At 35.8% G+C, this 10,076-nt stretch overlaps 2 protein-coding genes across 10 annotated transcripts in view; one reads left to right on the top strand and one right to left on the bottom strand.

The window, feature by feature from the left end:
* Positions 1-10,076, bottom strand: part of hiw (MYC binding protein highwire) — an 87,032-nt gene that overhangs the window by 31,681 nt on the left and 45,275 nt on the right. For both annotated transcript variants that reach the window (XM_086835803.1, XM_020949251.2), the window contains one exon: positions 9,926-10,061. In XM_086835803.1, the coding sequence (XP_086691929.1) occupies positions 9,926-10,061 (136 nt within the window). The remainder of the gene's footprint in view (positions 1-9,925; positions 10,062-10,076) is intronic.
* On the top strand, positions 1,791-9,908 carry LOC110181493 (uncharacterized). 8 transcript variants are annotated; one of them, XM_020949258.2, is made up of 5 exons: positions 1,791-2,019; positions 7,634-8,009; positions 8,306-8,683; positions 8,741-8,903; positions 8,965-9,908. In XM_020949258.2, exons 2-5 carry the CDS (start codon positions 7,815-7,817, stop codon positions 9,663-9,665), a joined length of 1,437 nt encoding a protein of 478 aa, XP_020804917.2. In that variant the 5' UTR covers positions 1,791-2,019; positions 7,634-7,814; the 3' UTR covers positions 9,666-9,908. The 8 variants fall into 8 exon arrangements, with proteins under 8 accessions (XP_020804917.2, XP_020804919.2, XP_020804916.2 ...); XM_020949260.2 differs by having other exon boundaries at positions 1,808-1,992; XM_020949257.2 differs by having other exon boundaries at positions 1,854-1,992; positions 7,637-8,009.

The raw sequence follows: 10,076 nt of genomic DNA, 5'->3' as shown, positions 1-10,076 counted from the left end.
GAAGTCTATTTTTATTTGATTTGGTGATTTTTTTTCAGTGCACGAGTAAAATTCTTTAGTGAATCAGAAAATGTAACCTGTTCGACTCCTTATCAGTTTTGAAAAGGTAAATGGCACGCTTATCGCAACTGTTAAATAGGTTTCATTATTAACTTAATTTCATAATTAAGGTAACTATTTTAGAGATAGGATTGTTTTCGTTTGAAACAATATAACAAACAATAAATGGAAGCCTTTATAAAACTAGAATTTTCAATAAAATATTATTTCTCCTACTTTAAGGTTTATTTTTTACCTGAATTACCCTAAACTATGCAGTAAATAATTCTAACATTCATTTAATGAGTTAGAAAATTGCAAAAAGAATGTGCAAACTTAAATTAGTTAGAAAAATTAATGAAGTTCAAAAGTTCAAATGGTATTTTATAAATTTCAAAGTGCCTCCCGCCCGGATTTGTAATTTATTTACACACAGCCAAAGCCGGCAATCAACTCGGCTCTTAACAAGCTTCTCGCTAAGTGCTCCATGTTTACTTTTGCCCCGAAGTAAATTTGATTTGTGGCGGTCTTCTCATCTCTGTTCTCTCTATTTTTCTCACATATTTCTCCCTTTATCCCCACATTTTTTGCGGGGGCTTTCTCGCAGCGGCAAGTGTCAATTAAACGAGTCGCAAGCAATCAAAGAATCAGATTCAGCCACATATTCCTCTCTCCATGCCTATCCATATCCATATAACCATAGTCAGCTTCAACTTCAACTTGGAAATGGTAAACAATACCACAAGATAAATACACAGAGCGAAATGGGTATTTAGAAATATAAAAGAGAGAGATGCTAACAAGTTAATATTATTATTTTAGAAAATTATAGTATTATTATAATTGTGATCACAGCAAAGGGTTTGTATTTATATAAATTCTTTTGAAAAGTATTAACTTTTAAATTAAAATGGTAATATATATAAAATATTTGTTTTATTTGTATTCAAAATATAGACAAATATCAATGTTTATAGTGTACAGCAAATTAACGCAAAAAATTCTTTGTCTTCTTAGATTTTTTATTGTTGTTTTTGTATTTTTTTTGTTTAGCTTATGATCATTTGCAGCCAAACTGGCGCTCATTTACTAAGAGTGAGAGAAGAGCGGCAAAGAGAGAACAACGCGTCGAAAGAGAGAGCTTGGCAGTGATGGCAGTTCTGCCAGAGAAGAGCAGAAAATATCTGCCTCTTCGAAGATTAGAAATTGCGTATACGACCTGTGGTTCGTTTTTATTTAGAAAGTGTTTAAACATATTGTTTTGAAGTTTATTAAATAAGTAAATAAAAAGGTACTATTATTATTTTACTTGTTAGTATGAAAGGAAAAGCCGAAAATTGTGTACCCTTAAATTTTTGCTAATGGAACGAAAGGTAGAATTTTAAATCGATAATTACTAAGCCAAAAATGCTTTAATTTCACTTCTGAAAGCAGTTCAGTGTTAGTTTTTGTAAGGTTAAAAAAACTGCATACTCAATTTAAAGTGTACAAAAATTAAATTAAAAAAAAAAATTTTTAAAAATTAAAAAAAAAATTGTTCACCAGACATGGCTAGATCAATTCAGCTCTTCATGCTGATCAAGAATATATATGATTTATATGGTCGGAAATGACTCCTTCACTGCGTGAGAGGCTTTTGACTAGAATCATGATACCCTGCAAGCAATGGGTATAAAAAGCTAAATGCTCAGCTTTGGCTGGCGCTCTGCCGAGCGTTTGCTGCTGGCAGCAAAGATTGGGGAGCTGGGAAATGGGAGCTGGGAGAGTCGACGGGTAGCGGGAGATTGGCGGTTTGCGTTTTGCGTTTAACGTTTAGCGTTTGGCGGTTTGGCGCTCAGTTTGTCATTCGCACGCGCTTACGCCGGTCGGTGGAGCAACAAAAACAACAACTACGACGAAGAACAAAACTCTGACCGGAGATCGCGTGTTTTTTTTCAGTTTTTGTTTAATTTGGTGCGCTGATTTCACTGCTAATAATAAGTATTAAATGTGAATATTAACTAGTATTTAGTACTTAAAGTCTGTTTAAAATACAAAGTCTCTTGTTTTTGGTGTCGCCTGTCGCTTGCCTCGTGTCAAAAAAAAGCTGGGTGTGCGTGTGTGTGTATTGCATTTTTGTGGCCTGCCTCTGACCATAAAGTTCAAAGTAATAAAAAAAAATCTGCGAGAGTAGGAAAAATTTTTGTTTGCGTTGCAAGCACAGAGGAGAAGCTAAAAAAAAAACGAACGAGAGAAAATATGAATTCAAACAAACAGAGAAGAAGATTTACTTCTCCCTCGTCTTTCTAATGATCACACTGGATCATAATCATGATCATGATCCCACGCATCAAAACAAAACAAACAAAAAATGTAATTTTGAAAAAGAAATCCTAACCACCAAGACATCTCTCTTTATTGCTATTTTGCTTCCCGAGGGAATTAGCAAATTAGCAGTGTATAGTTGTACATTTATGCACATTTGTACGCCCCCTTGTTAAACAAGAACATATTAGAAACAAAATTGGCAGACACCTTGCCATATATCCATATCCATTATCGTCACAGCGTCGTCGTCATCGCAACCCGGCGATATTTCAATATTTCAAGGTTAAATGGCGAGCAAACGTGAAATAAAAATCTGTTTTTAGTTTTGCCGTTTCGGTAAATATTCACCAAGAAAAAGCCAATTAAGACAATAAAAATAAAAAATACAACAAAAAACCATTCAAATCCAGATCCAAAGTCAATGTTAAGAGAAGTACATCGAAAAATGTGCCAAGTGACTGGAACATAAAGACAGTACAGTGCAACGTCAATAATGCAAATTGTGTATTTACATTATTTTTCTAATATTAAAACATTTGACAAGATAGTGCGAAAAATATCACACCATTTAGCTATCAATTTCAGGTTGAAACATATCAATTTTAAGCGTGATATCATTTTCTTTCCAAATTTGTATTTTTTAAAGGAAGAAACTAAAGAAACCTAAATTTCTCTTGTTCATACTTGTATTTAAAATTTATATTAAAATTAATAATATTAACAAGAAAGAAAAAGGAAGCTAACTCTGGGAAGCCCAAGTTTGTATACCCTTGCATTTTGATCATTCAAATTTTCATAACTTATCCAAAAATACATTAATTTCTATTCGGAAAGATTTCCCATGCTAGTTTTTATAAGATTAACAAATCTGTTTAATCAGTTTAAAGTTTAAAAACTTTTAATTTTTTTTTAATTTTTGTTGCAAATTTATAAAATTTCGAAATTTTCGAATAAATTTAATTTTAGCCAGACAAACCTAGATCGACTCGGCTTTTAATGCTGATCAAGAATATATATGATTTATAGGGTCGGAAATGACTCCTTCACTGCCTTTCAAGCTTTTGACTGAATTAATAGTACCCTGTAAATGCCAAACTACAATAATTTAAAATATCGAATACGAAGCTTCTAATGTAGCTTCATATATTCCAAGTTTCTTAAATTCGATTAAGTTTTACTGTAATCACTGGGACAAAGTCAATGTTATAATAGTTTAATTGGAAATTTCGCCAAGTGTATAGAATGGAAACAACGAAATACAAAAAATATACAAGTGCACGAATTTCAAGTAGTAGAAAGCAAAGAGCAGAAGCTAAAAACCAAACAAAAAAACAAATCCACAGGCTAAAAACATTAACCCCATCAAGTGCCCTCGGTATTCTCTAGTACTTACTACTCTTTCGCTGATATTTTTTTCAAGTTGGTTTAGACCTTTGGCTAAATGAGCTTTTGCGGGCGATACGCTTTTAACAACCAAAAAACCATCAAGAAATATATTTTCCAAAGAGCTTGGGAAAGAAAGTTGGCGTTGACAATTTTGCAATAAGATAAGATTTGGCTAAATGGCAGGAAAGCTTGTAGTTTCTAGCTTTGCACCTTGTATTTTCCATCTAATTGCTGAAAGAAGGCATTAGAAAAGATAGCAAGACACAAGATACTGTATCTGCTTTCTCTAAAAACTGCAATTAGCTTATAATATATTCCCAAGATTACTTAAGAAGAAAAGAATCTTGAAGATACTTTTTACAAGAAGAACCTTTTCGAAGCCCTTTTAAATTATTAATCAATGACACGAATATTTCGTTGTATTATTTACATTTCTTAATGCAAAAAATACATATATCCAGGCTTATTTATATTTATTTTTATATTTATAGCCTGATCGTTAAAACTCTCAACTGTTCCGCAGTGAGTTAGTCACTCCAATTTCCAAGTAAATGTAATTCGACCTTAGAAACGCCTTGGAGTAATAATAAACAGTTGGCCAACTCTATATACAACATAATGTGTCATCCTGCGGGAAATCGGAGCTTTTTTGAATCATTCGAAACCTTATCGATAGCGATATAACCACCGATAAGATATGGGGTGTTTGGAAAATCAACTGCAATGCAATGGAAATTCCATTAGTTTGTGCAATGAAGCCTTTCGATTCGCTTGCTTTGACAGCGTTTCACTTCAATTCAATTTGTTACAAGACCATGAAATATGCATATTAATATTAACATTACAAAAATATAGTTATAAAAAAATAGTTGTAAGAAATAGTTAACAAAAAGCCACAAGGAGCCTTTGAGTGTTATGTCTTCTGCCTAAATATAAGGACCTTGCATTTTCTAGGCACCCTACAAAAATATTTAAAAACACTTAAAAGACCTAAGTAAATTTTCTTAAAACTTGTGCAAAATTCTGTGATTATTTAATACTTTTATCTATATCTTAATTGCCGCCTAATTGAAGTTTTAAACAGAGTTTTCCGGCTCCGATTCGGGAAACAGGAAAATGCAATTGTGCTATAATTCAATTTCCTAAACGCAAGTCCACTCAATGAACATCATCATGATGTGGAGAGCAATCCCGGGACAGATTTAATAATAATAAAAAAAGAGCCACCCGTAAAGGGTTGACCATTGTCTGTGGCACATCCGGAATATATTTTTTAAAGGCCCCGACCGATTTTAAACCCTTTACCTTTTGACAACTAACTTATCGCAAAAAGAAGGAACTTTGGAATCAAAAGTGCATTATCTAAATAGTCCCCAGATGCAAGGTTGTCTTTGCAGGTATTTGACCGGATCAAAGTCAAATCAAACCGTATCAGTTAAGTTCATAAATGAAGTACAGGAAAAGGTACTTAATAAAACTGATAGTTTGAATTGCAGTTATAAAGAAATTATTTATATAAATATGAAATAATTTTTTATGACTTTGTGAAAGCATCAAATAAGCTAATGCCCATAAACGTAAATGATAAAAACTCAACCAAGATCATGATGGCGGGCTAACTTGTCGACGCAACTCTGGAATTTTTGAATTTCTCGACTCGTGCGCCAATATTTGAACAGTCGCCACTTGAGTTGAGCGCTAACTAAATTTTCCCCCCTCTCTCTCTCTCGTAAATTGAGTTCTATAAACAAATGGAAATGGAAATGGCCATAAACAAATAACAAAGCTTAATTGCTCATGTTCAGGCGGCTACCAGAGACTCAGTCTCCAGTTGCCGGTCCCCGGTTCGAGTTCCAAGCCAGTTCCCCTCTTCCAGAGACTGAGGAGACCCAGACCCAGTACGACCTCCGAATTCAATTAACAGCTTTTCGTGATTGTAGGAAAAATAGAAAATAAACCGGGCAAAGTGAAGTGATCATCACTTGGGAGAGGGTGTTGTGATTCAATTAGAGCCTCGTCCATCGTCTCTGCTTTATGGTTGTTGGGCAATAATGTTAACTTTTAGCTAATTATGATCGACACCGATGAAGTTTTTCGGGCAGTAATCGATCAAATTTTGATATGTTTGCAATTGGAAATTGCATTTATTCACTGTTATGCAACACTTTTCTCACAATTGGAACTATAAAGCTATCTGTAAGATCGGTTTATATGCTAATGGTGCTTGGAATAATTTAATGCTATTAACTTTCATAGTTGCTGCTTTAATTTCATTAAATTAGTTTTAGAAAACTCGTTTCTTTTTCTTCTATCGAATAGAAAATCATCGCAAGATCAGTCAATCATTTCAATGCTATGGTTCACTTTTCTAAAATAAATTAAATATAATGAATATATCAAGTTTTATGCCCACAAAATTTAATATTAATAATTATTATTAATATTAATTTAATAGTAACATTAATAGTAAAAAACTATTAAAAGCAAGTAAAAACTTACACGTACTTTGTGGAAACTCGTTTAAAACCGATAACCAATAGTTAAAAATAAACCCGAAGCAATCGATAATCTCTAGAATCGGCGTATAGAAGTCAAAGAGAAATTTGAGAATATAATAAGAAAAATACAAAATAATTGGAATTTAAACATGAATTCATAGGAAGAAAACGCTATAAGGATCGTCTTAATTAACCGCCAGTAAAGTCACTGGCACCTGGCCACTTCATGGAAGGTCTTTTAAAGACAATCTTATCATTTTTTCTGCAGAAAAAATAGCTTTTTTTTAAGCTTTTCTTTATAACTTTAACATTTTTCAGCCTAAATGACGGTTGCAAGTTTAAGTTTTTCTTTTTTGCAAGTAGTTGCAATGATTAAGATCACCTAGAATGAATACATGTTTATTGTCGGTCACAAAAAACGCAAATATTTAATCGTAGCGGATGATATATGTATATCTTTTTAGATAATTCTAGCAAATTTTTTCTACAAAAGTGAGATGTGGTTATTAACATTTTCGTATTTCAATAACAAGATCTAAACCTTATACATTATAGGGACTTTGAATTGATATTTAAAATATGATATATAATATATGACTAGTTTTTAGGCAAATCATAGTTATTAAAACTATCATAACTAAGCCAAAAAGGCCTTAATTTCGATTCGGAAAGCTGTTCTGTGCTAGTTTTTTTTAGGTCAACAAATCTGCATACTGAGTTAACATATTTAAAAAAATGCAAAATTTTACATTTTTTTAAAAATTTCAACGATGTAACCCCTTATAAAATTTTGAAAAAATTGATCAAAAATGGTTTTGCTTCAAACATGGCTAGATCGATTTGGCTTTTGATGCTGATTAAGAATATATATGCTTTATAGGGTCGGAAATAAATTCTTTAGCTTATATCGAAGATTATAATGCCCAGAAAGGGTCAAAATCGTGACATACAAGATTTTTTTCTAAAAAAAAAAATAGATTTTTTGCCACAGATATACTAAAATTATATAGGGTATTTTTAAGGGTTAGGTAAGGTAGCCTAAAAAGGCTCTTTGAAACAAAATAGAGACGTATTTAGGCTTAGCTTTACCTCCTATAGTCTTTGAATTTAAGTATTTATAATGGAAAAACGGACATGGCTAAAATATATACATCTCCCTGAATTCAGCTACCCTTTCACCCCATGAGTAGCGTATATAAAAAGCTTGCTATTTTATCTAATATAAATTATAGACTTTTAGGGTGGCCCAATAAGCACACACATACACACACTATACAAACAACACACATATTTATTATAGCAAATATAGTCTAGTATGACTACTCTGTGACACACAAACGTAAACACACAACACATCACTGTTATTTCAATATGTTTATACGTTTGTATGTCTGTATATTCAGCAGATAAGAAACACCTTCAAAGATAAGGTACTAGATTCCCCATTGGAATTATCAGCATTTACGGGACGAACGCACAGCCCATCGGAACGACGACGACGGCGGAGACACCGGACGACACCGGAAAATGAACAAAGAGTGAATAGAGCCCGGAAAATAGGCATTAAAATATGAGCGAATAATCATGCGAAATATCAGAAATCTCAAGGATCCCACAGTGTGGACAAAATGGATGCAAATCCACTTCCACTTCCACCTCCTCCTCATTATCATTCTCCTGAGCTTCATAGACTCCACCAAAGCGGCGGAGTTAACGAAGGTCAGCTGTAGCTCCGGTGGCAGTACCACCATTACCTGTGACTGCAATAACATTGACCAGGTGAGTCATACTACCACTACGCCCAAGAATAAGTAGTGTTTATATTTAAAGCTAAAGAAAAACATATGAAGAAAATGTGCACTTTAATTTAATTATAAACAGTTGACAGAAGGACGTGAATATTTTCAACATAAAAAGAGCTATCTACAATTTGTGTATAAACACGATTTAATGACTCAACCTTCAGACGAAAGTGAGCCTATTTTTAAAGAACTTTTGACTTTTTATGACTACATTAAACAAAAAAAGAAAAGTGGTGAACAAGCTTGACAGAGATTTTTTGCTCTTAATTACAGCCCATGGTCTTGCCATTCCTGCACGGTGACGTCTCTCTGGTGGAGATTCGTCACTGTCCCGACCTTGTTGTGGAAGCCAATTGCCTGGGCGATACCATAGGCCTGCGCAAGGTGAGCTTCAACCAGGTGGGAAAGCTAGTGCTCCGCCAGTCTGCCCTCAGTGTTCCTCGCTATGCCAGCAATAAGGCCCTGATTGTGGAGTTCGAACAAACGAATATCAAATTGATTGAATCACATGCCATTACGGGAAACATTGAGGAGATCTCATTTGTGGGCGGACGGATAGATGAGATGAAACCCTTTGGGTTTACCACAACCAAGAACAGTGCCATATTGCTCAAGCTGGATGGAGTGACTATACAGCACATTGAAAGTCAGGTGAGTTAGTGTAATCTCTCTTAAAACTATTTATCTAGGGTGTATCCCCTTCCTTAGGCCTTTAAAAAGTTTGCCGTGGAGCAAATGAGCATTGCCAATTGTCAGTTTTTGGGTGATTTACCCACACGAGCCTTCTACGAACTGGAGGTTCTCAATGAGCTCAGTCTGAGGGGCAATCACTTCCACCAGGAGGTGCACTCTCATGCCTTCTCCTTCAAACGTGAGTAAAGTCAAAGTAAATGGTAATAGTTATAATGAATACATTCTCCTTGTATCCACAGTTGTCTCCAAACTAAGCCTGAGTGAGAATCACTTTGTGGCCGTGGATGGTGAATGGCTAGAGGCTCAGATCCGAGATGCTGTGACCCTACGGGGCAATGATTTCGGTGCCACCAGTGAGATAGCCTTCCGCAGTCTCACCGTGCATCGTTCGTACCAGCTAAGCGAGCGCCTGGAGTTGCGTTTCCACAACAACACTCTGCGTAGCTCACGTCCAGGTGCAGATCCCAAGGCGGAGGATGATGATCCCGCGACACAGCCGCAACCTTTGCGCTTTGATGAGCGCTTTGCTTTAAGCATTCGTGAGCTTCGCTATGATAATCCTTGGAGCTGCGATCAGCTGGACAGGAATGTAGAGCCACCACTGCCCAAGGCCGAGTTCTTTCGCCTTCACAGCGATCAGCTAATGTTCCAGCCACCGGGACGGCGGCTAGTCCAGCAGCAGCAGGCACCACCTTTACTGCCACTGCGTCTGCTCATCAGCGATCAGTGTCGCCAACAGAGCTACACGGCATACATAGTGGCTGGTAGTGTGATCCTTGGCCTGCTGCTGCTCCTGCTGAGCCTATTGCTCTGGTGGCGGATAGTGCAGAAACGGCGACGACGTAAATTGGATGTTGTCCAGCCGGAGCCGCGGACATACAAAGAGACTCAGATCGTATACCAAATCGAGAATGCTGGCCTGCTCAAGACTGATTTATAGACATGACGCCAAGGAAAGACACAAAGCAGAGATACACACACACATAGAGCTGAGAGAAGCTAGAGGAGGAAGCTAGAGATGGAACCACCACCACCAATGCGTGACCTTTCGCTGTACCAAAATCATAGCCTACGAGTTTAGTCCATAGATATTGTATCTTAATTATGCCTAAGCAATGTAAGAATTTCCCTTGTAAATAGCCACAATATTAAATGGAATATCAATATTCTGTATAGGAAATAAGTGAAAGGAGGACTCACCCTATGGGCAGATACGATTCCAGGGCCTGATGCACTGTCAACTGAGGTTCGGATAAGGCAAAGCCTTTTGATAGCAGAGCATGATGGGCACTGATGGTCTCCTCTATGCCACTCATATCCTCAACATCCTTGTCGTCTGCAAAGGAGGTTT

The sequence above is a fragment of the Drosophila serrata genome, unplaced genomic scaffold (assembly GCF_035046125.1).
Source record: "Drosophila serrata isolate PLE 108 unplaced genomic scaffold, ASM3504612v1 contig_276, whole genome shotgun sequence".
NCBI classification, from domain to species: Eukaryota; Metazoa; Arthropoda; class Insecta; order Diptera; family Drosophilidae; genus Drosophila; species Drosophila serrata.
The sequence above is the reverse complement of the archived record's forward strand: the minus strand, read 5'-3'. Positions and strand labels throughout refer to the sequence as shown.

Coding starts and splice junctions, on each gene's coding strand:
- LOC110181493 (XM_020949258.2), top strand. CDS start 7,815: ATGCGAAATATCAGAAATCTCAAGGATCCCACAGTGTGGACAAAATGG. Junction 8,010..8,305: donor ACTGCAATAACATTGACCAG/GTGAGTCATACT, acceptor TCTTAATTACAG/CCCATGGTCTTGCCATTCCT. Junction 8,684..8,740: donor TACAGCACATTGAAAGTCAG/GTGAGTTAGTGT, acceptor CCCCTTCCTTAG/GCCTTTAAAAAGTTTGCCGT.